Source organism: Camelus dromedarius, chromosome 13 (genome assembly GCF_036321535.1).
Source record: "Camelus dromedarius isolate mCamDro1 chromosome 13, mCamDro1.pat, whole genome shotgun sequence".
In the NCBI taxonomy this organism is placed as follows: Eukaryota; Metazoa; Chordata; class Mammalia; order Artiodactyla; family Camelidae; genus Camelus; species Camelus dromedarius.
In genome coordinates, this window is record NC_087448.1 from 204445 (window position 1) to 231851 (window position 27407).

At 59.2% G+C, this 27407-nt stretch overlaps 1 protein-coding gene across 7 annotated transcripts in view; it reads left to right on the top strand.

The window, feature by feature from the left end:
- Window positions 1–27407, top strand: part of RASA3 (RAS p21 protein activator 3) — a 78146-nt gene that overhangs the window by 40411 nt on the left and 10328 nt on the right. For all 7 annotated transcript variants that reach the window (XM_031466395.2, XM_010987646.3, XM_064492919.1 and 4 more), the window contains 14 exons: window positions 4592–4686; window positions 11700–11776; window positions 15362–15442; window positions 15757–15829; window positions 16726–16802; window positions 18737–18841; window positions 20390–20546; window positions 20942–21090; window positions 21686–21800; window positions 22459–22533; window positions 23235–23358; window positions 24294–24400; window positions 25185–25262; window positions 27116–27193. In XM_031466395.2, the coding sequence (XP_031322255.1) occupies window positions 4592–4686; window positions 11700–11776; window positions 15362–15442; window positions 15757–15829; window positions 16726–16802; window positions 18737–18841; window positions 20390–20546; window positions 20942–21090; window positions 21686–21800; window positions 22459–22533; window positions 23235–23358; window positions 24294–24400; window positions 25185–25262; window positions 27116–27193 (1391 nt within the window). The remainder of the gene's footprint in view (window positions 1–4591; window positions 4687–11699; window positions 11777–15361; window positions 15443–15756; window positions 15830–16725; window positions 16803–18736; window positions 18842–20389; window positions 20547–20941; window positions 21091–21685; window positions 21801–22458; window positions 22534–23234; window positions 23359–24293; window positions 24401–25184; window positions 25263–27115; window positions 27194–27407) is intronic.

Sequence of the window (27407 nt, forward strand, 5' to 3'; positions counted from 1 at the left end):
GGTTATTAATCGTTCTGTTGAAGGCACTGCTATTTTTAAAGATAACCAGCAAAATCATGGTTTATCAATTCCTGGTGGCTTTAAATTGAGGGTGTGTCCCACGCAGCCAGATCCAGATGCTTTCACTGTCACTCTCACAGCTGCAGAAGTAAGAGGCTGTCGGGACCTCCAGGGGTAATTTAAAGTTATGACTAGTAATCATGTTGTTACTGGGATGAGAAACCAAGTTCTAGGGTATAAATTTGTGTCATGGAAACAAGCAGTGTCTGCCGTGGGGCCCCCAGCACCGCCTGCCCCACTTCAGGTTCCCTGATGCGGCCGCACGTGTGCCTGGCCGTGGGCTCGGGGCAGGGGTCCCATTGAGGGTGCTGGAGACGCAGGCGTGGAGGTGAGGCTGTACCGGCTTCGAGGGGGTGAGGGCTGGTGGGACTTAAGTAGGGGGAGAAGACAGGGCCCCCCGTCCCTCCCCCGCTCTGCCGGCCTCCTCTCCCAGGGGCCTGGCTTGTACCACCAGCCCCTCTGTCCCTCCAGCCCCAGAGCCGGAGGGGCTTCTGCAGTTTCTCTCTTCGGAGGGGAGGGGAGTGAAGTGAGACCTTTATTCCTTTGTTCCTAAGCAGGGTTTATTGAGGTATCGTTTATAGATGGCGAATTCACTCTTGTCAGGGGTAGAGTTTGTGGTGTCCCCCAGTGTGCACCGGGCTGTAACAGCACCACAATTAGGGAGACTCTCCCTCCCCAGAAACTCCCGTGGCCCCGGGAGTTGGCTTCCTCCTCGCATGCCTGCCCATGGCAACCGCGACCTGGTATCTATTTCTTGTCCACATGCATGAAACCACGGAATGTGGCCATGGCACCAGCTGCCCCGCCCAACACCGTCCTCTCTGCGTGTCCGTCGCGCAGACCTGCCGCGTCCATCCAGTCATCACCTGATGAGCGCTAGGGTTGTGTCCACTGTTAACATTCTTGCCCAGGTCTTTGTGTTTCCATTCTCTTAAAAAACACCCAGGAGTCGGGCTGCAGGGCTCCCCTGCCGTCCCTGAATTGACCGCTTTGCCTGAGGGTTTGTTTGCACCAAGGCATTTGAGAAGGAGCAGACGCAGGGGAATCCCTCCGTCCTAAGGTCAGCGGAGCACACACCCGGGCAGAAGCTGACGAGGCCGCCCTAGACCCTGTCAGCCCCAAGGGGCCGCCGAGGAACCCGCACCCAGACCTTGCTGACCCGCTCTCCAGAGCATCAGTTCCCACGTGCAGTCACCTTCCTGGAAACTCCAGTCCTTTTCCTGTTTCTCGTTGTGTCTCTGAAAATTGGTGGTGGTTGTTTCAGGTTAGGTTGCTGCAAGGTGCAGCCACCTCTTTGAGTTGCTCATCACCGAGTTCCCACAGGCACATCTGAGATTCACACGTGGATAAACTTCCGTTTGCTTTTCTCCTGTCAACCTTCCTTGTTCCCGGAGAACCTAGAAGGGCAGAAGGGAACGGCTTTTCCTCCCCGGGGGTGTGTGTTTGCCTCTGCAGGGAACCACCGGACTGCCTTTCTGGCCGCACCGTTCTGGATTCTCTCTAGCGCTTAGTGTCGCCCGCTTCTGTTTTTAATTCCCTTGCCGTCCTAGTGTGCGCAGCGTCGTTTGTGATGAAGCATGGTGTCGGGCGCCCTCTCATATGCTGGCCTACCGCCTCTCTCGTCTGTGGGGAGTGGTTCACGCCTTTTGCCCTTCCAGCTGGGCTGTGCCCTCACTGAGGTCACAGCTCTTTTCAGCGCGTGCCGGACGCAGCCCTTTACCAGGCGTGTTTCGCAGGTGTCTTCTTCTAGTTTGTGGCTTGTTTTCTCATTTTCTTACCAGTGTCTTTTGAAGAGAGAAGCTCTTAATTTTGGTGAAGTCCAGTTTATCAAATTTCTTTCTTTTATGGTCTGTATTTTTGGTGTCCTGCCTAAGAAATCTTTGCCTGCCCCAGGGTTTTGAAGATCTTGTCTTTTCTTCTAGAAGGCTTTTGGTTCTAGCTCTTACATTTAAGTTTATTTCGAGTGACAGGAGGAAGTCAGGGTTCATATCTTCCCTCGCGGACGTGCAGCTGAGTTCCCTCAGCGCCTTTTGAAAACCAAGTGACTGTGTGTGTGTTGGGGGTGGGGGTCTCCTCTGGCTCCTCCGTGCTGTTGCACTGACACAGCTGTGCTCCTTCCACTGTCTGGATTCCCGTATCTTCATGGCAAGTCTTAAACCAGCAGTGTGAGCTCTGCAACTTTGTTCTTTCCCAGACTTGTTTTGCTATTCTAGGTCCTTTGAATTATCATTTACATTTTCAATCAGCTTCTCAATTTCCGAAATAACCAAGATTGCATTGGTCTACAGATTAATTTGGGGGGAGTTAACATCTTAACAAAACTGAGTCTTCAGACCTTCATGGGGTGTCTCTCCACATACTTGGGTCTTTAATTTCTCTCGTCAGTGTTTCGTGATGTTTTCAGCATGCACATCTTGCACATACGCATATATGTATGTATATATTTTAAATTTATCCATATATTTTATGTCTTTGGTGGAGTAGACAAAGATTTCTTAGGTCATGCACCAAAAGCTCAAGCCATAAAAGCATCATTTTGTGAATGTGCTGTTGGTATCTTTTCAATTTCAGTTTTCACTGTCATCACTCGTAAGTACAAATACAGTCGGTTTTTATGTATTAACTTTGTATTCTCTGGTCTCGCTAAACACACCTAGTCTGCTAGCTTTCCTTGTGTATTTCTTGTCGATTCTGTGAACAAAGACTTTTGTTTCTTCTTCTCTGTCTGTGGGCCCTTGTTTCTCCCTCACCTATCAGGACACCAGGTTGCACAGGAGTGATGGGAACAGCGTCTCTGCAACCGGCGCTGTCTCGAGAGTGGCCTGCGGTCCCTCCTTAAGTCTGGCCTTGGTCACCGTCCTGCAGTTTTCACCCCTGGGTACCGGCCGTCCCCACATCCTCTGATGCTGCTGTGCCTGGCTCCCCACGTCACACACCCCGTGAGCCACCTGACCGGTGCGGCACCATCAGGGGAAGTAACACGCGAGGTTTTACCGGTGGGAAGGCCGGCAGCACCACTCTGTCCACGTGGGAAAGTGAGGCCGTCTGGTGTCACTCAGGTCCATCAGGACAAGTCTGAAGGTTACGACACATCAGAGACACTTAAGCGGACGCAGATCAGGCACTGCCCAGAACGCGGCAGAGACACTGATACACCCTCGTGCATTCTTGGACGTGACGAGTCTCTAGAAGGAGGGACTGGAAGCTGCTGACAGGTGACCCCCCAGGGAACCATGTGGCAGAGAGAGACTTATTCCTGGCTGCGTCTTACATCCTTTTGAATGCCTCAGACTTTGTACTGTGTTCCTGTACTACCTACTTAAGTTAAATTAAGTACTTCCAGAAATAAGGGGTAGGAACGATGTACAGGTTGTTGGAGTCGTTTGAGCATTAACTACGCGGCTGCTCCCTGTCCCAGTTAAAGCTCATAAAATCATTGCAGTTACTTAAAATTTCAGACTTCAAATGGAATCCTCCCGTCTAGCTGAAGTCCACGGAGTCTGAGGGTTTCTTTATCCTTTTTCACTGAAACATATTACCCAATTCAGTTCCAGGAAACTTCTGATTCTTGTGGCTTTGTTCCTGCAAGATTCAAAATCATATCCCATTGGGAAAAAGGGTGGGGTTTGCAGGAGCCAAGCGGAGAGGGACACGTCTTCTCTGGGGGGGCTTTACCTCGTGACAGGGTGCACTGGGGGTGGTCTGAGGTGGCGGGGCCCACATCAGGGCCGGGCAGGACACCCCCGCGGCGAGGAGGAGGGGGGTTGGAGGTGGTGGGGGAGCCTGCGGTGGGCCCCAGGGAGCCGTCCTGCCCTCAAAACTGGACGCTGATTGGCGGGGCCCCGCAGACCTGTAACAGACGTCTCTGAATTTCCGTGGTGCGCCCTCTCCACAGCCCATGCCTGCTGTATTTTCTGCCCGCTGCCTCCCCCTTCCATTGCTCCCGCCCGCTGACTCCATGTGCCGTGGCCTCAACCCCTGTGAGGTCCGTGGCTGGGCAGGATTTGGCTCTGGGCAGCCCTGCGTGGCTAGAGCTGAGTGCTGGTGTTGACTTGAAGTGCCAGGTGTGCTGCGTTCCCTCTGCAAGTGGACGGGAGGACTGGCCTTCAGCTAACAGGCCCTGGCCTTCCCCTGGCTGCGTGCCAGTGTGGGAGGTGAGCAGACGAGCCAAGGCAAAGATGCCGAGACGCCAAGTGGACAGTGAGCGCTGCACTGTAGCTCGCACAAGCACGCACATTTCCACGGAGTCCCCAGCAGAGCCTCCCGCTGCCGCCGCCCCGCTCGGCTCTGCTGCGCGGGTGTCGCCGAGCCGGGCGCCATGCTCTGCTGGGGCAGACGTGGCACCTTCAGGATGAAACAGGCATGTGCTGATCTTACGGAGGAGGATGTGGCCTTGTCACTCTGCCTGGTTACGCGTTCTGGACTTTACCGTGTGAGACAGTTGGCCGTGATCCTGGAGCGCTTTTGCTCACAGCCTTGTTGTGGGGGGCTTGTTCCCTCTCGTGACCACGTTTCCCTGCTGATGTTCCAGGAAAGGTGGCCATTCGGAAGGAGGACCTGCCGAAGTACCACAACAGGGACACCTGGTTCCAGCTGCAGCACGTGGACGCGGACTCTGAGGTGCAGGTGAGGCCCTCGCCGAGCCGCGGGGCACGGGAGCCTCGGGGTGGAAGAGACTCTGGTTGTGGGTGAAGAAAGAGATATGGGGTTCTGGCCGCCACCGAGATGACGGCTGGCAAGCTATGCCCTCCACGTAGTGAGCGTTGGCATGTTAATTTTGTCTGCCCTGCTGATTATCGTCAGACTTAGTCATGCAGCTTAAAAAAGTAAAATACGGAAGGCCTAACACATAACTGAAAGTGAACAGAAAACGTGGGGAATACACAACAAAGCTGAGCCTGGTTGGCTGGAGGAGGGCACCCGTGGGTTACTGAGCCGCTCACACTCAGCAGAGCAGGGTTGGAGCTGGAAGAAATGAGGGAGTAACGAAGCCCCCGTGGTCTGGGTGTCCCTGGGCTCACCCGGCTTCCCTTGACCGGGGGGGCGCTCCCCAGAGCTGGGAGTTTCTCCCCCGCAGGGCCCTTCCTGGGTTGGACCCCCCCACGCTCAGCGTGCAGGAGATGCCCAGCAGGGGTTCACCTGCACCTTCTCTGCTCTTGCCACCTGGCTTGTGTGGTTTCCAGCCAGAGCTGCCCGGAGCCCAGGCCAGAGCTGCCCGGAGCCCAGGCCAGAGCTGCCCGGAGCCCAGGCCAGAGCCTGGAGTCTTGGGACCGGGCCGGCACTGAGCTCAGGGAGGCTTCAGGTGCTGGTCTTCTGTAAAGCAGGCTGTGTCACGGACAAAATGCCTGGGGTGCACAGGCCCCTGGCGGTCACGGGGGTCATCCCCAAACTTGCACCCAGAAGGACTTACTGAGGAGCTGAGCCAATCAGCTGTCGTGAGGGTGCCTCACACCTGATCAGTTCCGACCGGGGGCCCACGCCCGCTGCAGAAACTGGGGGACGCCAGAATCCCTGCAGAACCGATGACGGTGCCCACCTGACAGCTTGGGGGACCCTGACACAGAAGGTCAGTGGCACCCACTCTGCTCAGGTACCCCAGAAACTGCGCCTTCAGAAGGCGGCTCCCGGAGCAGGAGCACCTGTTGGGACTGGACTTGCTCTCGGTGCGGATGCTCCCGCACTGGAGGCTCGCGGGGCCACGTGGAGAGCAGCGACCCACGTGCTCTCCCCGCGTTTAGTCCCCAGATTCAAGTTCACTTTTATTGCTGAGCATAGCTTTTCCTTTTTCTTGATTTTTTTTTTTAAACTTAATTTTGAAATGATTACAGATTCATAGAAAGGCTCAGAAAATACCACATGGGCAACAGTGATTAGTCTTTACATGTAAAAGGCTGTGGCTTGCCTGTTCACATGTGAAGACTGAAAATAAAAGAAAGGTGTGTCCCTTTGCTGGGTGCCCCGAGGTGACATTCGAGTAACTGGCGACCTCGGTCGTCTCATCAGTCCCATGTGTGCGGCTGCAAGCACACGTGAATCCTCTGCAGTGTCCCACATGTGTGACTATATAACGACCTCCACAGTCCAGACCCGCTGGGTCACTGCCGCCCATGTGAGTTATGCAGCCAGAGGGTGATTGACCCGGTCCTGGCGAGTGGCTCCTCCGACTGTGGTGCAGTGCTGGCACCCTGCGGATCACAGATGGTGACACCGCATTCCAGGCGCTGAGTGAGTGCTTCCCGCAGGGACTTGGTTGTCAGGCTGCCCAGGCAGCAGCCTTTCAAGGTGCAGTGATGCACCATCCTGCAGCCACACTTCATCCCAAAATGTCCCCATCACCATTTCAGAAGGACCAAGGACAGCACAGTGTCTCGAGCCATCTGCTCAGTGACTCACAGTTAAAGGTGTCAGAAAGGAAGTGTCATACAACTAGGGTCAATGGGAGACCAGTGAGTCACAGACAAAACGGGGGGGAAAGGTGACTTAAAGAAACTGTGGTATATTTGTGCAGTGGAATACTACTCAGCCATAAAAAAGATGAAATAATGCCATGTGCAGCAACATAGTTGGGCCTAGAGATTGTCATTCTAAGTGAAGTAAGCCAGAAAAGGAAAGAAAAATACCATATGATGTCATTTATATGTGGAATCTAAAAAAATGGCCCATAGGAATTTATTTACAAAACAGAAAGAGACTCAAGGACGTGTGGTTACCAGGGAGGGGAAGAGGGGGAAGGGGTTAAATTAGGAGTTCAGGATTAACAGATTCACACTGCCATATCGAAACAGATGAACAGCAAGGTCCTGCAGTACAGCACCAGGGACTGCATTCAATAGCTTGTAATAACCCGTAACAGAAAAGAATCTGAGGAAGAATATATGTATGTACATCTGTCTGTCTATATATACACATATAACTTAATCACTTTGCTGCACGCCTTAAACATTGTAAATCAACTACACTGCAAAAATTTTTTTTTAAAGATTCTGACTTGCCCTGGAGCCGACATTTTATAGGTCTCCAGTAACCTGCTTGGTTCACAACACCAGCCCCTCTGCTCCTTCCCTGGCCTGGGCTGGGCAGCTTCAGGGCGAGGCTGTCGGCAGGGACGGGACAGCCCCTCCTGCGGTCCCTGCTGGGCTGTGGGCACAGCAGCTAGAACTCTGGCACCACCCTCCTGTCCAGAAGGGCCCCTCCCAACTCCTCCAAGGACGCCCGGCCGCCACTATCTCTGCCTAGCACCACTTCTGTCAGATTTGGCCCCCAAGGGAGACACGGAGGAGCTGCCCCAGCAAAGCCACGGTCCTGCCGGCTGGTTCTCAATCCTCACAGTGACACTCTGCGTCACACGTCCTTTTTTAAGGACTCCCCGACAACCAGGGTCTGCAGTCGTCCCTTACAAGGACCCGGGGGTCTCTCTGTGGGAGGAGGGTGCAGCCCCTTTCCCCTGGACGGAGGTCCTGCTTCTCTGGGGTCTGCCCTCCCCGCCTCTGCCCCCCTCAACAGTCTTGGCCCCGGCGGAGGGTGCAGGGCTCCAGTCTGGCCTCTCAGGCCCCATAGACAAGGATCAGCCGGCAGGACGCACCTGCTGCTGTGCCCACGTCTGCCCACAGCCACGGCGTCCCCTCCCCAGGCCAGGGGTCGATGCCTTCCTGAGGAAAAAGGACTGGAACCACTGGTGCCTTTTCTCTCTTAATTAATAAACTTTATTTTTCTAGCAGTTTTTGGGCAGAAAGTGCAAGGAGCTCCATGTCTCCCCCCCCCCGCCGCCCGGTGTCGGCGTCTGGCGGTGCATTTGCGACACTGACGCACCGGTGTTCGCTGAAGCCCAGGCCCATGGTGGGGGTCAGGCCTCCTGCTGCGGGTTCTGCTGGGGGACAGGTGGTACCGTCCGGATCCACCGGCAGAACCACAGGGAGTTCCATGGGGTCAGGAGTGATTCTAGTTTTAGTCATTCGCGCCTTCTTTTCCCTTCGTTTGCTTGGCTAAAAGCTTATCCGTTTTATTTATCTTTTCAAAACCCGACTTTGGTTTGTTTATTTTCTCTGTTGATTTCCTGTTTTCAGTTTCGCTGATTTCTTCTCCAGTTATTGCGTCTTTTCTTCTGCCCACCTTGGGTGTGATTTGCTCTGTTTTTCTGGTTTCCTAAGGTGGAGGCTTAGGTTACTGATTTTCAGGTCTGTCTTCTTCTCCAGGATGCGCAGTGACTGCCGTAAGTTTCCCTCTGAGCATTGCTTTTGCTGCATCTCACAAAGTTTGCTGTTTTATTTTCGTTTTGACTTGTGAAAAGAAATGAGTTCCAAGTATTTTTCAGTTTCTCTTGAGACATCTTTGGCCTTTTGTTATTTGAAAGTGTGATGTTTGATCTCGTATTTTGGGATTTTCGAGCTTTCTTTCTGTCACTGATTTCTAGTTTAATTTCCACTGGGGTCTGAGGGTGGCCGTGAGATGATTTTCATGTTTCTGGACGTGTGTCCAGGCCCGGGGGCTCTGAACGGGTGGGCATCCTGCGTGGGTTGGTGACACTGTTCAGTCCTGGTTGCTCTTTAAGGCTTCTTATCATTGTTCTCCTCAAACAAGACCCGGGAAGGTGGTGACGTCTAAATTTTTAATGCTCTGTCCTGAGTTTTTTCTTCTCGCAGACCAACATAAATGCGAGGATTCTCCTCTGAGCCTCAGTGCCTCTTGCCTGGTCTGGAGGGCCAGACCGGCCACCTGGGCTCTGGTCGCCCTCAGCTGAGCACTGGACCTGTGGCTGCCTCCCTGGAAAGCGCTCCTGTTGGGGTCAAAACAAGTTGGGGAGCAGTTAGTTTTTAAATTTTTTATCTATAATTATTATTGTATGCATTTCTAAAGGTTACAGTTACTACAGAGTGCAAGCTCTGCCCCGTGTGTGCAGCACGTCCTCCTAGTTTGTGCCTCCCCCACCCATCTGCCCTTGGGGGCAGTTGTGTCTGTAGCTGAGCAGCTGGAGCGCAGACACCCCTGCTCATCCCGAGAACGCTTGGTGCAGAGACCGAGCCTGGAAACCACACTTCCTGCCTGCCCCTCCGAGGGTGTGCCCCGGTCCCCTGGGCGTTGCCCCAGGTTGTTTGTGCGGAAGGTGGGCTGGGTGAGGACTGAGGTAAGCGTCTGAGCTGCAGACTCGGGGTGATTCTGGGGGGTCCGCTCCATGATGTACGGTCTGTGTTCTGTTTCCCTCGTGCCTTCCTCCCCAAATCACCCGCACTGCAGCGAAACGAAACAGCTGACGGGTCTGCCCCTGTGGAGGGAGGGCTGCCCTAAGAGAGGAAACGCGCGGGGTCACAGGACCTGCTGGCGTGAAGCTGCCCGAACTCCTCTGGGAAAACAGGAAGCAGGGTGGCCAGCGGCCCCTCAGCCCAGCACCGGGCACCAGCGGTCAGGGCGCACCTCACCGGACACAAGCTTCACTTCTTGGAAGCGGGTCAGGCATCGTTTGGGGACGTGTCCGTCTGAGGGCGCCCGGCGCACCTTGGGGTGGGTGAGGGACGCGAGCCTGACCAGGACTCTGTCCTCTCACGGAGATTCCTGCTGAGTTTCATGTCCGAGCTGTCAGCATCCGTGTCTCCTTTCTCTGTAGGGACCGCAGTGCCCCTGGGGGGCGGTGCCGAGCCTCTGGGTGACTGGGAAGTCCCAGCCCGCCCACGCGGGTATTGGGCAGCGTGCTGTGGCTCTTTCTCTGGGGACTTGTCTTCTCCACCCCTGCCTCCCACTCCCAGTTACCAGCCTGAGGATTTGCTCTGGGCTGGGGTCAGGGCCAGGTGAGGTCCGCCAGGAGGGCGGTGCTGCGTCGTGGACCCTGCGTCCGCACACCTGACAGGAGTGTGGGAAGATCTGGTCAGTTCGCTGGGAGGCCACTGCCCCAGCCAAGCACATGCCCGTGGTGGGCGGCACCACCCAGATCAACCCTTCACAGATGCAGACAGGACACTGCTGTCACTTGGGGCCACGCGCTATGATGCCGGCGGCTGGTCTGAGATTGCGGGACTCATCACTGGCCATTTCACCTGCCCATCACTCCCGCCCTCCCTGCAGCCACTCTGCCATGGGTGAGGGGACAGCCAGGAAGGATAGCATGCTGCCGTGCCCGCAGCCGGGTGCCCAGGAGTCTGCTGTCCTGAGCGCCCAGTCTCCCCCGGAGGAGGCCAGCTCTGGCATCCGTGTCATCAGGGAGCCTGGGCTAGCCACCCACATCTCGGCCCACGTCAGTGTCATGGGCGTGGTGTCTGTCTGCGAGGTCAGCCTGTCCCCCAGGCTCCTGTGGCCGAGCTCTGGCCTTGGGCATCTGCTTGCTTCCAAGCTTACGATCCCAGAGGCCATTGGAGGGATGGGCTGGTTTATTCCCGAGTGAGAACGGCTTTTGTGGGGGCTTGTGTCAGCCCCCAGTGGGGGCCTGAGGGGCTGAGATGGGGCTGGGGCGACAGAGGTGTCACCCTGACCCATGTCACCACCGGATCCTCGTTCCTTTTTTGTTTTCTGAGCCAGTGGATCCCGGAGCCTCTGGTCTGGAGGCGTGGCTCTAGCTAGGGTGCTCCCTGCACCCCTCCACCCCCCTGGCGGGCCCCTCCTCATAATCAGTGCTGCTGGCATTTTCTCGAAACACTTTTCTGGTGGCTCACCCCAAGCCCAGAAACAGCGGCAGGACGACTCTGTACCGTTTAGACCTGGCTGTGGGAGCTGCCTTTTCTGGGGCAGAGGAGCCCCTTGTCCTGGGACAGCAGCTGGTCCAGACCCTATGCTGCCGGCCAGGCCAAGCCCGGAACTGGGGTTTCTTCTGGAGAGGCCAGCACGTTCTCTGGGCAGACGCCCTGGGCCGGGCAGGAGTGGACAGAGCGCCAGGTGGCCAGTCGCTCGGAAAGGAGGGGAGAGGCTGCTCAGGGCCGGGGAGGGGTATCTCTGCCTCTGCCGAGGGGAATTGTAGAGCAGTGACAGGAGGCATCCTGCCCCCCCACCCCTGTGCCCCCGGCAGCCGGCATCCCACCATGTCCCTGGTCCTCCTGAGACAAGGCGGCCATCACTGGCTCCCCAAGCTGCCGAGCCCGGAGTTTAGTCAGAAGGGGCTTCAGGACGATAGATCCTGTTGAGTTCCATGTCTGATTCTCACCCGGAAACACTTGTGTCCTGCCTCCTCTGGCTGGACTTTTGGGAGCTGGCCTGTCTGCTTCTGTCTTCGTGGCCCCACTCGCTGTGGGCGGAAACAGCCCATCCTGCCCTGTGACTCGCCAATCTGCCCTCTTCCCGGAAGCACCCAGGATCCTTGACTTCCCTCCTGAAGAGCAGGACTCGGGCTCCTGGCCTCTGGTCCGACCTCGGGTGGGCACAGAAGCATCGGGTCATGGGGCAGAGCTGCGCCACCTCCCCAAGGCTGCGGGGGCAGCGGAGTGAACACAGCCCAAAGCGACAGCCACACTCTGAGCTGCTGCTCCTGGAGCGCCTGCTGCTCCCGGAGCACCTGCTCTTTGTGCTGTTTGACCAGCTGTCAGCGGAGCTGGAGCCTTTAACTCTCAGGGATCCAAATTGGGCGGGTGGACATGCGGCAGACCCCACGCATCTGTGACTGCAGACCCAAGCTCCCTGCTGCACAAGGCTGCCCCGTGACCCTGTGTCCTTGTGTCTTTCAGGGCAAGGTCCACCTGGAGCTGAGGCTGAGTGAGGTCATCACTGACTCGGGCATCGTCTGCCACAAGCTGGCCACGCGGTAAGAGACGGGGCGGCCACCGTGGCCCGTCTGCTGGGAGTAAGTCTAACCCCCAGGGAGTGGGGTGGGTGGGTTTTTCAACAAGTGAGTCAGGATTCCGAGCCTTGGGGACTCCCCCGACGGTGTTCTTAACATCTTCATAACACGAATGCCCATCCCAGAGGTGACAAAGTCACTCAGTGCAACTCTAGGCAAAGAGGTTGGGGTCACAGCCCTGGCATCACACACAAGGAAATGGCAAGGTGGGGTGCCCATGCCTGACCTCTGACCCCAACCCCGAATCCAAGGCCCCTCCTACTCCCAAATGCTTAGTGAGTGTGCACGTGTGTGTGTGCACCTCTGTGCATGTATCTGAAGGTGGTCTCCACACTGAGTTTGTGGTGGACTCTTGACCTCTAGGGCCTCAGAGCCTTGGGTGGTCTGGAGGAAGCTGGCCTCAGGAAGGCTGGACACACGCAGGACTCCCCACGGGCCCTCTGACCACAGCGAGGGCTTTGGTGCGCTCCCCGTGGACAATCTGCTCTCACTGCCTGCCCCGCGGGCCTCGCATGTGTCTTTACCAAACACACTGGCCAGTCTTCCAGGGTCAGTGGGCAGCGGTCAGGAGTTGTGCGCCGCCCCTCCCACAAACGCCCCACAGATACTGCAGAGTTAGGTGGCTCCTGCAAAGGGAAGGGGCCTGCCTGCCCTGTGGGAGGGGACGTGACCCTCTGGTGTGGGGGGCCCGCCAGAGACACCCAGCCGTCCTGTCTTTGAGGGCACCTGTTCCCGGCTGCATCCTTTACCTGCTCCCGGCCAGCGAGGGCTTCAGCAGATTTGGTGACACCCTTTTCTTGGGCTTAGGAAATGCTGGCAAAGCCTCCAAGTTCAGCTTTAGGTTTCCACTGTCTCTGGCCACCAGCAGGCCTGGGGGAGGGGGGAGCAGGGTCCCCCGTTGTCTGTTGTCCAAGGGGGTCCTGCCCCAGCTGCCCACAGCATAGTCTGCTCACATTCATCGTCTGATGGCTGAAGACGGCCCCGGTCAGGTCAGGCTGCAGGGTTGTCCCCGTAGCACCCGCAGGAGGGCACGGTGTGGACATGTAGGGCACGCGTGGGATGTGGTGAGGGCTCTCGTCTGGAGTGGCGGAGATGAGCTCGGTGATCTCCTTCATTTTCCCTTTTCTTCTTGAAATAGTTGCTGCGCCCTCGGGTCCAGTGGCCGTGAGGAGAGAGCTGCCTGTTTCCTTGCTTGTAGTTTATCCCATGTTGAAAAAAGACTTGACGTGAGCCTCACACAGAGCAATGCAGCTGTGTCAGTGGTGGGGAGACGGAGGGACAGGCGGGTGGAGAGCAGGAGGGTGAGCGCAGGGGGTGTGGGCCAGGACCTGTCCTGAGGGTGGCCCCGCCTCTGAGGGCGGAGGGTGGAAGTGAACCGTCTGTCTGGGAAGAGCAGTCCTGAGCGGGTGACCGCAGGTGCAGCACCCAGAGCAGGAGGATGGGCGCTGCAGTGAGGAGCCTCCCCAGCGACACCACAGCTACCTGCCCCGCTGTCCCTGCTGTCTCCCCACCCCACCAAGCCCCGAGCTGACCTTGCAGAACCCCACCCGTGGCCACTGGGGACTCGGGGGTCTGGTCTCACTCAGCTTGTGGGGACCCACTCATCCTTGGACCCCCTCAGCTCCAGGAAGCACGGGCCCCAGATGGCGAATCCCAGCCCCTGCCATTTAGAGACACCTGCCTTCTGTGTCCAGCCCGTTCTTTTGGGTCAGGGTGGCTTGTAACCTTGGAAGCACCTGCTCTCCTCATCCCTGAGGGGTCTTGAAGGGTCTTCACTGCCGCTTTGAGGGAGATGGGATGTCCATCACCCACCCCAGTGAGGAGGTCTGTTGGCCCTGCACCCCACTGTGTGTCCAGCTGGAGGAGGAGGACAGGCAGCCAGCTTAGCGGGAAGCTTTACTTCCTTTGTCCAGAAAGTGGGAACAAAGGTGTCTGGCCTTCCTGCGCTGGAGGCTCCTCCCCACCCCCCCCAGAGCGTCTGTGCCCACGGCTCCATGCCCGTCCCTGGACATGTGTCCGAGATGTGGTGAGAGCTCAGAAAATACTTGTTTAGAGATGAGGTAGTTCCTGGAGAGAGGAGGTGACCAGGACAGGGTCAGCAGTGGGGGAGAAGCAGAAATGCTCCAGAAAGAGTAAAGAGAGAGGGCTGGGAACACGGGCTAAGGCTGGTGGAAACCGTGGGCCCTCACGAGACCCAGCCTGTCTCACGGGGGCTCCAGACAAAGTGCCAGAGAAATGGAGAGAGGGGTCCATCAGACCACTCCCAGCTCAGGACAGGCCTGCGCTGCGTGGAGGAGGAACCGGGAGACAGAGGCCTTGCCTGGTCAGGAGCGTCCGGTGATGGGTCAGCACCTCAAGGCTTCCCAGGAAGGTGGAAGCTGCCCAGGCCACCTGGCTTCCCCAGGTGCAAGGGACCCGTGGTCTCCCAACTTCAGACATGAGGGAGAATGGCGCAGCCAGACCCTCAACGCCCTAGTGTGGGGTTAGGGCTTCTGCCTCCTGCCAGGCAGTCAGTGGGGCTGGACGCCGTCAAGTGAGCTGTCCAGATGGTGGGTGGTCGGCCCCGAGTTGGGGCAGACAAGGTGAGCCAGGGGCTGGCTCTTGTCCTGGGGGTGCAACCTGGCATGGGCAGCGGGGTCTCCCAGGCAAAGCCTGAGGTGGGTGAGGAGACAGACTGGAGCTGTGGGTCAAGGCCACTGTGAGTGCGTTCTGGAGGGGGACTTGGTGCTCCCTGGACCTGCGTGGACGCCCAAGGTGGGGCACCTCAGGCCTGGGGTCATTCAGTGGAAGGCCCTGTTCTCCCTCGGACACTCAGCAGGGACTTCAGGGGTCACACCAGGCAGTGGGGCGGGGCTGCTGGCCCCTCCCTGGCAAGAATAGCTCCTCAAACCAGAGACCCCTGACCGCAGCTAGCACGAGGGCCAGATGACCCCAGGGTCTGGGCGCCCACAGCATGACGTTCACAAGGTCCCACGTCTGCTCAACACAGGCCGGCCAGAAGCAGGAGCAGGAACAGTCCAGCAACAGACCAGGGTGATAGGTGGTGGGGTAGTAACCAGGGCGGGTGTGACTGCCATCTAGGACCAAAGGGAGCCCCAGCCCGCAGTGGGGTCAGGGGAGGGAAGCCTGACACAGGCCTCCCGCTGCGAGGGGTGTGAAGGAGGCAACCCCCAGGCTGCAGCTGTCGTGCCCTTGCCTGCAGGGCCCGTGGTCCCCACCAGTAACTCAGACATAGCCCCAGACCCCACCTGGCAGGACTGCGGGAGACAAAACTCTCCAGCCACTCCTCAGAAGTGGAGCTGGAGCATCACTGCAGAAGTCACCAGAACCACGTCCTGCTCAGCCAAGGCCACTCTGCCCTTCCTGGGAATGCACACACACTTTCTCCTTCCCCCAGACGGTCCCGGGCAGTGACGGTCAGCTCTTTGCCCACGCGTGGCCCTTGGCACGAAGCTGCTGAGACAGTTGACAGCTCAGACCCTGGGGCAGTCTTGGGAGGTGGCTGTGGGCCTCCTGTCCCCTGCTGACCCTTCCCACCTCTCTCCTCAGGATCCTTGAGTGCCAGGGCCTCCCCATCGTGAACGGGCAGTGTGACCCCTACGCCACGGTGACACTGGCAGGACCATACAGGCAAGTGTGGCCGGGGGAGGGCGTGGGCACGGGAGGCGGTGAGGGTCGTTCAGTGGGGGCATGGGGAGCCCAGACATGGAGGATTTTGTGTCCTTTGTTGCCCCGAAGTTGCTTCCCGAGAAAGAAACCTTGTGTTCTTCACAGCGGGTATTTTTGGCTCAGTAGAGGTTCCTGGTTTGCATACCATCTGGGCTCGGAGACAAACAGGAACCTTCGGAGATGCGTTGCTCACTCACTTGGTGGCTCACCTCAGGCTGGCAGATTTGGTGTCAGCCATGCTGTTTCCACCCTAATCCTTCCTCCCACGACTGCAGGTCGGAAGCAAAGAAGACAAAAGTGAAAAAGAAGACCAACAACCCCCAGTTCGACGAAGTGTTTTACTTTGAGGTTGGTGTTTGGGGGCCGGTGTGATTGAACCCACCCCCAGAATCTGGCAGAGTCTGGGTCCGAAGGCCCTCAGCACGTACTTCCAAGAGTTCCATCTGGCACACGGGAGACCCCCTCCAGCCTGCGGCTCCAGTTTCCTTGGAAGAAAGGCCACTTGTTGCTTCCAGCAGAACCCAGTTTTCAGTTGAATACTGACAAATTAATACTTTGCAAATTACTGAGACTTTGGGGGTTTACCGTTTGTTTGGGGTTTTGTGTCTTCTGCCTCTTCCCTGAGCAGGGGAGGGAGGCTTGTTTCCCCAGAAATAGTGAGGTCTTGATGCAAAAGAGCAGCTGCAGGCAGACAAGACACCCCTGGAGCTCTCAGAATACGGGTCCCCTGGACAGGTAGGACGGCGTGCCCAGGGCAGGACAGCAGGAAGAAGGTCCAGAGGCCCCAAGCTTGTCCCAGGCGCCCTGTCCCAGGCGCCCTGTCCCAGGCGGGCAGCAGGCCGTGGGCAGGGCTTCCCCGGGAGTCCGCAGGCCCAGCGGGCGTGTGGAGCACCAGGCTGCGGGGTCTGTCTAGGTGTAGTGAGGCTGGGGCCGGAAGGCGGAGTTTTGGGAAATGAGATGGAGGGTGCGTTAGGGCCAGCAGAGGACCTGGGCCTTTCCCCACTGTCCTTGGCCCCCACGTCTCTCAGGTGCGGGGGCTGCGATCTCCCCGTCTGGTAGCCCTGGAGAGGGTGTGGAGGGAGGACCCGAGGCTGAGGTGAAGAGCCGCCTCTGTCCCTGGACGGTCCCCTCGCAGCCGGGCCACAAGACTCCAGCCGAGTGGGTCCCCAGAGGCAGGGTGTGCGTGCAGGACAGAGTGTGGGTGTGAGTGGGCGGCAGGCCCAGCGCTGTCCCCCCGCCCCCAGGTGACCCGACCCTGCAGCTACAGCCGCAAGTCCCACTTCGACTTCGAGGAGGAGGACGTGGACAAGCTTGAGATCCGGTGAGCGCGTGTGCGGGCAGGTCCCTGCTGGCGGCTGCGCCCCGCCCATCGCACCTCCCGCCTGCCTTTGTTTTGTTCTGACATCGGGGGTGCAGAGAGGGGCTCCTCTTTCTCTGTTATTTTAACGCTGGAGTGTTGGATGTGGCCGACGTTAGAGCCGGGGCTCCCCAGGTCGCTGGGAGGCGGCTGGAAGGGCAGACTGGGCTTTATGGTCTGCTCCGTGGCACCTTTGGGGGCCAAGGCTTCCTGCCCCTCAGGCGGGCACGGCCTGGCCTGGCACGGGGTCCTGCCGCTCTAGCCTCGCAGGGAGGTCGGTGTGCAGCCTGCACACATCACCCTCAAGGTTGAGGGTCGCAGCGTCCACTTGAGGGCCACGCAGCCCTCTTCCCACCAGCTCTGAGTAGTAGCCCCCACTAGGGTGGGAGACCCGAGTCACAGCGGGGGGCTGGCCACAGTGAAGCCTAACCGGCCCCGTCCCCAAGAACCGGAGGGACTCTCCAGTCTTGACGTGGTTGAAAATTGCTTTCCTGAGGCACCTGAGGTTCCCTGGAAGCACCATGGGCATTCAGTTGGGGGCAGACTCTGGGTTCCTCCCAAAAACCTGGCTCTGAGCAGTGACCAGGCCCTGGAGTGGGGCTCTGGGTGCGGGGGGTGACCGGCAGGTGCAGGGTCGGCCGAGGCTCTTCCCTCCTCTTTGCGGGTCCCTCCACCTCCACGGGCCTTTGTACACACGTCTCGGTTTGAGCCCCATTCTGAGTGTTTCCAGTCAGTTTAAGTCTTCCATTTCAAAATGCAAACCAGAAGCAGAGTGACCCTAAGTGCAGTGTCCAGGCAAGTCCAGGCCTCAGGCCTCGTTCTAAGCATGGCTGTGCACCAGCTGCTCCCTGGACACCAGCTCTGCCCTTCGCTCAGAGAAAGGAGTGTTTATGAAGGACTGGGCTCTGAATTCAAGGGGCGTCCTAGGTGTGTCTGTGAGCACATGAACTGAGAACGTCTGAAGTGCTTCTCTTTTTAAAAAGGAAACGAGGCAGCCTGGTGGCTGGTTTGTCTTATCACTGAAATGCCACCTGGAGGGTCAGTCTCTGCTTTATTTGTTTGGAAAGTGCTGTGATGTGGGACATGCGTCCCCTATGTCCCCCTCTCCCAGGCTGCTGCTGCGCTCAGCCTGGCAGGGAAGAAGGGCGGTATCATCTCCTGGAATTCCCCCATGACGCACCAGTGTGGTCGAGCTGGTCTCAGGTCTTCAGTCCTGAGTGACCATGGGTTAAATTACAGCCTGTGGGGTGTGCGCAATGTTAACACGGGAATGCCGCCCGTCTGTCATGCACATACAGGCCCCAAACTGAAGGGAGCAGTGAGCATTGTGTCTGAGGGAAAAGGCTGAGTGAGGGTCAGGACACTCAGCAGGAGGGCATGGGCTCTCCACACGGGGCAACCGAGACGTGGCCGCCCCGTCAGCCTCCCAGCCGCGATCACACAGGCGGGTCACGAGGTTGGCAGGTGCAGGGACCAAGTGCAGGTGGAGGGAGAGGCGTCAGGGACACCACATGTCCTCCTATGATGGACGTGGGGCGTCCTGGCTGTGAGGTGGGCAGCCTGGCCCATCCCTGGAGGCGCCGTTCCCTGCAGGTGCCCAGAGGAGCCAGTCCTTGCTCACCCTGCGTCGAGCCCCGCAGGCCGAGGGCACCGTGCCCCCCGGGGCCGTGGTCCTGCTCCAGCAGGCCTCCCGGGTGCAGGACACGGACGCTGATGGCCTCAGCACCCTGCAGCCCCTCCTGCCCCGCCTGACACAAGGGCGGGGGGACCTCACACGCCGGCTGTGCCCCAGTGGGGGACCAAAGGCTCTGGGTTCTCTGCAGAGAGAGCAGGGGTTCAGGGAGCCCCTGCCCCTTCCGGCCTCCCACTAAGAGGCCCGTGTGACTGGTGTTTTCCAGGGTGGACCTCTGGAACGCCAGCAACTTGAAGTTCGGGGACGAGTTTCTGGGAGAGCTGCGGATCCCACTCAAAGTGCTGCGGCAGTGCAGCCCCTACGAGGCCTGGTGAGGGCACGGGGGGCCTCCCCCTCCCGTCCGCACGGGGCTCAGAGGATGGGGCCCACACTGAGCAAGCGTCTGAAGGGTGGCGGCTGAGCCTCAGGCAGAGTCCCCGGGCGGGTCACCGAGGGGGCCGCACCTGCTCTGCCCCCCGCCCCTCCCACTGCACTCTGGACCCTCCATCTCTGGAGGTGCCCCTGCACAGGGCGCAGGCCTGCCGGTTTCAGACGAATGTCCACTTATGCCCGACTGGGGTCTCGGCCACCCCCACGCGTCCCGGGAGACAGGTTTCTGCTCCCTGTGTCCCTTCTTGTCCCTGTGGCACCTTGGCTTCCTGTGACAGTAGTTCATAGGTCACATGGCATCACAGGGAGGAAACACCAGTGAGAGGCGCCTCAGACACCTTGGTCGCCACGGCCTCATTTCCCACATCTCCTTTAACAGACTCAGGTGGGAGGAGGTGCGGGTCACACGCCACACACGTCACACATACACGGCGCACACACCACACGTCACACATATGCCTCACGGCACTCACACAGCACACACATGGCACACACACGGCACAGCACACTTCGGAGCCCTGCATACCTGCAGGCTATCTATGTGATACCGGTTTGCTTGTGCCCCAAGGGGTGTCCCGCCACCAGGAACCGGAACTGGTGTTTCAGTTCTGTGCAGACGTTAGCCCGGGGCCCAGCAGGTCTGGACCACAGGAGGCCCTGCTGGGCTGATGGCCATGGCCTCAAGACAGAGATGTGACCTGAGTCCCAGGAGGTCGGTGCCTCAGCCAGACACACTGCCCACATTGCACCTCAGGCCACCTGGCCGTGTGCTCAGAGTAGACGGGGTGCCTGCAGGGCCTCCCAGGTGAACGGAAGAGAAAGGGTGTCTGGTCAGGAGCACAGCGAGGTGACTACATGCCCGGGCTCTGCCCAGCCAGCAGCACAAGCTCACCGTCCCCTCTGACGTCAGGAGCTCTACCACATGTTTGTGAGAGTCATTTCATCCAGGCTCTGCTCGTCGCGGGCAGCTGTTGGGTGTTCACCTTCACAAGTAAATTACCCCGGCATTCTCCTAAGCTGCTCATGGCTCACCCCTCTCATGCTGCCTGTCCCTGCCACTGTTCCACTTTCCCACCTCCACCTGAGTCTGAGGCTCTGTGGTCAGCCGGATAACAAACATCCCGTGCAGGCCGCCTGCACAGACCCTGCAGGGAGTGTCAGGTGGGAGACCCCCCCCAGGTGCACGGACCCTGCAGGGGGGTGTCAGGTGGGAGACCCCCCCCAGGTGCACGGACCCTGCAGGAGGCTGTCAGGTGGGAGACCCCCCAGGTGCATGGACCCAGCAGGGGGGTGTCAGGTGGGAGACCCCCCAGGTGCACAGACCCTGCAGGGAGTGTCCTGCAGAATCTCCCAGAGCCCCTCTCCTCAGAATCTACACCTCCGGAGGCGGGAGGACCACATGGAGCAGGGTGTGGACTGACCCTGGAGGGAACTAGCCCCTGGAGGGTGTGGCTGCCTCACGCTGCCTCTTCCCCTTGTCCTGTGCCAGGTACTTCCTTCAGCCCCGAGACAATGGCAGTAAGAGCCTAAAGCCGGGGGACCTGGGGTCTCTGCGGCTGAACGTGGTCTACACAGAAGACCACGTCTTCTCCTCCGACTACTACGGCCCGCTGCGGGACCTGCTGTTGAGGTCGGCGGACGTGGAGGTACTGCGTGTGCGGCACGCCCCAGGGCCCTGCCCCCATGCTCAGGACCAGCTGTGCCCCCTTTGCAGGGCTGGGAGCCCTCACACCCACTGTGTCCAGAGCTGGGGGTAGCCCAGTGTGGCTGGCGACTTACCCTTAGTTTGACCGTGACCCCAAGGTTATGAGTCCTCTGCTCGCCGGCCCTGGTGCTGGACGTGGGGGGGCAGGGGAGGCCCAGGCCCAGCAGGCCCACCCGGAGCATGTGTGCAGATTGGAGGTTTTGATGGGGGTTTTCATGAAAGATGTGTTTTTCTGCCTCAACTAAGAGCACATTCACTGTGATGAGAGGGACCACCGAGCTAGTGGGCTGCGCGGGTCTGGGCTCCTTCACCCTCCTTCGCCCGCTGTCTCCCCAGCCCGTCTCGGCGTCTGCAGCCCACATCCTGGGCGAGGTGTGCAGGGAGAAGCAGGAGGCGGCAGTCCCTCTCGTGAGGCTCCTCCTGCACTATGGCCGGGTGGTGCCTTTCATCTGCGCTATCGCCAGCGCCGAGGTCCGGCGGACCCAGTGAGTGTGGCCCCGGGTCAGGCCTGAGTCCGGTGAGGGGCAGGGCCGGGGGCCAGGCGCTGGAGGATTCCCGGGGACAGGTTTCCTCCAGAGATACACTCCCCACTCCCCATTTCAAAGATGTGCTTTTTCTCTGGAAACCCCAGGCCTCAAGGCAGGAAGGGGTGAGGAACACCCGTTGCCCCGAGGGGCTCAGTGCCTGAGGTGGGAGCTGCGAGTCCGTCTTAAGCCCATCTCAAGCCCACGGCAGAGGCTGGGCCGCCTTGGCTCCAGGGCCTGTGGCCATTCCAGGGAGGCGGATTCTGCTGGGGCGGGGCGCCCCGGGACCGTCAGAACAGAAGGATGTGGAGTGTGCCCCGGTGGAGGGTGGTCCCTGCCCTGTGACCTGTGCTGACCCAGACCCAGAGGAGCAGAAGGGCCCTCAAAGCGCAGAACGAGGAGGCACCTGTTGGTGGCAGCCGTGCGTGTGTTGGCCTTTGGCGGTGGATGGGTTCGTTGCACAGGCAGGCGGGCCCAGCTCAGGACTCCCAGCCGTGAGGCGTCGGTCAGGGCAGCCTCTGCCTGGGACGCCTCGCTACTGGTCACTGTTGTGCAGGGACCCCAACACCATTTTCCGAGGAAACTCGCTAACATCCAAGTGCATCGACGAGACGATGAAGCTGGCAGGGATGCAGTACCTGCACGACACCCTCAAGCCCACCATTGAGGAGGTGAGGCCAAGGGGCCATGGAGGGCAAGGGGGCGGGACAGGGCCCAGAGCCCGCAGACCCTACTTCCCCATCAGCTTCTCCCCGGCCACCCCTGGGGACCTGCCAGTGAGTCCCAGATCCTTCCACGTTTTCTCAAATTAGACAAACACTTAAGAAAGCTCATGTTTCCGCTAAGATAGAAGGACATGGGAGAGAAAACCCGTCCTTCAGAGGACACCCCCCGCCCAAGTTCGCCAGGTGGGCGGAGATGGCCTCTGCTGTCTCCCACCGGTGGTCAGACAACCAGGGAGGAGTGACTGGCCTCCCCTCCAGAGGACAGCTTCTCTCACACCACCCGCCGGGGACGCCAGTGTAGGCAACGCATCCCCAGAAGTGTCGCAAAAGCAATGAGAGACCATTGAGGATACTGTTCTGGTTTGACCTCTGTGCCAAATCCGGGCAGAACTTTAAAGTGAAAACATTACTAAACTTGGTGAACCTGATCTCATGCAGAACAGTCTTGGGAAAGGCTCAGTGTCCTGGCCACGACCCCACGTGCTCCTTGTGGCGTCCGTCACGCGGTGGCTGTTCTGGACCCGCTGCGATGTCCGCGGGGCCGTCCACCCGCTGGCACTCTGTAGTGGGCTCACACTCTCTGGGTTGTGAATGCTCTTTGCAGATTTGCCAGAGTCACAAGTCCTGTGAGATCGACCCCGTGCGGCTGAAGGAACATGAAAGCCTGGAGAGCAACATGGTGAGGCCGGAGGGATGGGGCCCAGCAGGAGGGCGGGTGAGGGCAGGTGTTCAGGGACAGCCTCACCGCCCAGCTGCCGCCTCATCTGCCTTCACTTTGCTGCTAACCCGCTCTGCACCCCCGTGCTCCCCAAAGAGCCAGGAGCTCCCCTGCGGGGTGGGGCCGCTCCTCACCTCAGCAAGCTGGGCCCCCACCTGGCCGCCTCCTGCTGCTCCCAGAGCTCTGACCTGTTTTTTAAAAGAGCAGAATCCCTGTTTAATCTTCCCATGTGGTTTCTTCATGAAGGCCGATGATGTGGCGGGGCAGAGGAAACACAACATGCCCCCCCATCTCTAGTTGTTTCCATGAGTCACTGTGACTGGTCAGCACCCTGGTCCTTACCTGTGACCAGGAGTCAGCCCTCCCCCTCCCCTGCCCTCTCCCCTGACCCCTCTCCCTCTCCTGTCTCCTCCCCCTCCCCTCCCCTGACCTCTCCTGCTCCCCTGCCTCCTCCCCTCTCCTGCCTTCTCTCCTCTCCTGCCCTCTCTCCTCCCTTGTCCCCTCCCCCACTCCCCTGCCCTCAACCCCCTCCCCTGTCCCCTCCCCTTCTTCTGCCCTTACCTCTCCGCAGTGGTGGGGGGCTCTGAGCAGCCAGCGGGTCAGCCGAGGGAGAGGGAGGGCCGGGAGCAGGCAGCGCTCAGCACCCCGCCCCCCCATTACAGGAGAACCTGCGGCAGTATGTTGACCGCATCTTCAACGTCATTACCAAGTCGGGGGTGAGCTGCCCCACTGTCATGTGTGACATTTTCTTCTCCCTGCGAGAGGCAGCCGCCAAGCGCTTCCAAGGTAAGTGCCCTGGGCTGCCAGGGCTCCCCCGTCTGCACTCACCCCTGTGTGAGCTGGGGCCGCGCTGTGTCGCAGTGTTTCATTCGGGCCTTTGCAGCAAGAGAAGCTACCTTCCAGCTCAGCACCCAGTGTCCTTGGACTCTGCTTTGCTGCATTTTCCAGAAAGACAGGATGAGCCCTTTGTGTCAGTGGGCCAGGAGGGAACCCAAAGGAGAGTCCCCTTTTCAGTTATGCTTGTTCCTCAGGGGGATGCCAGGAGCCACCCTGTGCAGACCTCTGCGGGGGCAAAGCAGGGTCCTGCCCCGGAGGCGGGCGTCAGATTACCTGAGGGCCTGCACGTGGGGTGCCAGCACAGCCCGGGCCAGGTTTCCCAGGCCGAGGAGAGGGCAGTGCCATTTGGTGCCCTGCCTGGTCCAAGAGGCCCCGTCCCAACCCTGCCCACCCGTCCCCAGGGAGCCGTGAGTCAGCGCAGTGTGTGGTGCCGCAGCCCCCAGGGTGGTCCCCACAGGCCAGACAGAAGGCCCCACGCCTGCTGGGCACCGCGTCCTCTCCAGCAGTGGGGCCTGGGCTGGGCCCTCCACGGACAGGACCCCTGCTTTCAGGGAGTGAGGCTCCGTCCGGGACTGGGAGGGCAGTTACCCAGCACACCTAAGCCCCAGACCCCTTTGAGAGGGGGTGAGCAAGTCATACCCTCCTGCCCAGCTGCAAACCACCCACCCAGCCATCTCGGCATCGCAGCACCAGGGCTGGTGAGCGGTCCTGTCTCGCAGCCCAGCTGCTGGACAGAGCTGAGCTTTTAGCAGCAGAGACAGAGACAGAGCGGGGCATGGGCTGCAGGCTGGCGCTCGCCTCCGGGAGGCCCTCAGAGGAGTGGGGCTCTGGTCACAGGCGCCCCGCCCAAGGCCCACTGCTGTCCTCTCCTGTCCTGGCCGCAGACGACCTGGACGTGAGGTACACAGCCGTCAGCAGCTTCATCTTCCTGAGGTTCTTCGCTCCAGCCATCCTGTCCCCCAACCTCTTCCAGCTCACGCCCCACCACACGGTACGTCAGCATCCGGCCTTGGGAACTGGTCGGCCAGGCCTGGACCATCCAGCCCTCCTGACCCAGCAGGCGGCTTGGGCAGGGTCTGTGGAGCCGTGTGAGGGCAGAGGCAGCACCACGTGGTGACTGGGTTGTGGACGTGCCGCCTGCCCTGAACTCCTTAGTCTCAAGAAGGTTTCAAGACTTTTTAATCTACGATGTGTCGGTAAAACTGTTAAGGGGTGACCGGAGTGTCACTGTGGCTGTTACTGTGACTAATCCTGCCCCTGGGAGGATGGGGGATCTGCAGCCTCCTGGGTATCCAGCCGTCCCTCCAGTCAGTCAGCAGATATTTCTTGAGCCGGCCCCCCACCTTGAGCCGGGCTCCGAGCTTTCACAGAAGGCGCCAAGCGGAAAGCCTAGGCTGAGGGATTCGAGGGGAATGGGCCCACTCCTGCTTTTGTGGGTTTGAAATAAGTCCGCGAACTGCACGCAGGGTGACGGAGGCCCCAGGCAGGTCACGCGGGAGCCCCGACAGGGGAGGTGGCCGGCAGGATCCGCCCTGCACCGGCCTGAGCAGCTCTTGTCACACTGCTGTGTGTGAGGAGACGCGGGGTCTGGGGCCTGGGGGCTGCATCTTTAGGGGACGGTCTGGAGGCACCTCCAGATCTAGTGTCTGCGTGTTTATCTGCTCACTCGCAGACGACGCTCATGCTGGGGCAGCTTTTAGGGGATAGCCTTCGTTTTGTCAGCCCTTTGGGTCACACCTTGTCTGTAAGACTGTCCCCGGCCCCGTCTCTGGCAGGACCCGCAGACGTCCAGGACGCTGACTCTCGTCTCGAAGACCATCCAGACCCTTGGCAGCCTGTCCAAGTCCAAGTCTGTGAGTCACTGACTTTAGTTCTCTTTTCAGCACATGGTGGGGGGCGACAGGGAGGAGTTACATGACCAGGAGCGTAACTTCCCCACCAGCTCAAGCACCTTCCATGCGAGGCTGTGAAACTGCTCTTTAGGAGGAAAAGGACGACAGCAAGGGATGGGGACATCACTGTACGTGATGACGTCGCCTGTAGGTGGTGACGTCACTGTAGGTGATGACGTCACTGTAGGTGCTGGTGTCACTGTAGGCGGTAGCGTCACTGTAGGTGATGACGTCACTGTAGGTGGTGGGGACATCACTGTACATGATGACGTCATCTGTAGGTGGTGACGTCACTGTAGGTGATGACGTCACTGTAGGTGCTGGTGTCACTGTAGGAGGTGATGTCACTGTATGTGATGACGTCACTGTAGGCGGTGATGTCGCTGCAGGCGATGGCGTCACTGTAGGTGATGACGTCACTGTAGGTGGTGGGGACATCACTGTACGTGATGACGTCGCCTGTAGGTGGTGACGTCACTGTAGGTGATGACGTCACTGTAGGTGCTGGTGTCACTGTAGGCGGTAGCGTCACTGTAGGTGATGACGTCACTGTAGGTGGTGGGGACATCACTGTACATGATGACGTCATCTGTAGGTGGTGACGTCACTGTAGGTGATGACGTCACTGTAGGTGCTGGTGTCACTGTAGGAGGTGATGTCACTGTATGTGATGATGTCACCTGTAGGTGGTGACATCACCTGAAGGTGGTGGTATCACTCTAGGAGGTGGAGTCACTGTAGGAAGTGGAGTCACTGTAGGAGGTGGTGTCACTGTATGTGATGGTGTCACCTGTAGGTGGTGACGTCACTATAGGTGGCTAATACTTCCACTGCCGGGTGTGGATTCCCAGACCTTGTCTCCTCAGCCCTTGGTGGCCCAAGTGGGGCTTGAACATCAGTGGAGGTGACCGATGGCTCATCCACACGCAGCCAGGGGCAGCCCCTGCCCTCCCTGGGCCCCAAGCACATTTTACCCCTTCGATAACAAATCTGCATCTCCCCTGCCCTGTCACTCGAGACTGACATGGTGCAAGGCCTGAGAGTGCACCTCATGACAGGCAGTGGTGCAAGGGCCAGGTGGGGACGTCCTTGGGGATGGAGCCTGCACCTGGCTCCTGCATGGAGGGGCCCGCTGGGCTCCGTCTACAAAGGGCTGAGCCAAGACCATAGAAGCCCCCAGCCCAGAACTCCTCTTCCTGCTCTGTGCAGGGCCATGAGGGGCCAGGTCCAATCCCTGTAGACAAGCTCTTCGAGCAAACGCTCAGCTTTCTGTGAATCTGGGTAAAATAAAGAGGTAGGGTGGCTCGCGAGCTCCAGCCTCTCTCCCCGGCAGGCAGTCCTAGTTTTTGGTGGCTGGAAGCTCCCAGCGGGGCTGAGATCAGCACAGAACCCACCTCATTTTCACACCTGGGGGAGCGAAATGCCCTCATATGGACACAGTGGACATGGGTGCAGCGTGGGGGCAGCTGCTGGAGACCCCTCCCCGGGTTCCTGCTGGAGCCCTGACTCCCCACTTTAGGAAGCCCCTCCCTACCCCCGGCTCACAGAAGAGACCCCAGTGCCTGCATCTGGGAACAAGTGACCCCAGAGACGGGTGCTGAGTCACTCGTCACAAGACCTCACAAGGGCCCGGTGGAGGCAGCCTGGTGAGACGCAGCTTGAGGGGGCTCACCCCCAGGGCAGCGCCCCCCAGGGCCACCCGGCGTCTTCCGCTCGGTCACCGCAGCTGAGGCTGGTCCTCACCTGTGCCTCCAGTGTTTCCACATTTGGCCAGGAGACCTGTAGACATCGTTAAGTGACCTGTTTCATTTTAGGCCAGTTTTAAGGAGTCCTACATGGCTGCATTTTATGAATTCTTCAACGAGCAGAAATACGCTGACGCAGTGAAAAACGTGAGTATTGGACTCAAGTCATGCAGTCTCGCTGCCCCGTAGTCACGCTGTTCCCCGGAAGCCAAGCTGCTTGTTTAAAAATTGAGTTACAATCCAAATAACATGAAGTTGACCATTACCCTTTCACACTGTTTCACCCTGTTTGGTGGGCTCGCAGCGTCTCGGGACCGCTGAGTCCGGGGCTCTCGCCGCCCGGGGCTGCTGGAGGCACCTC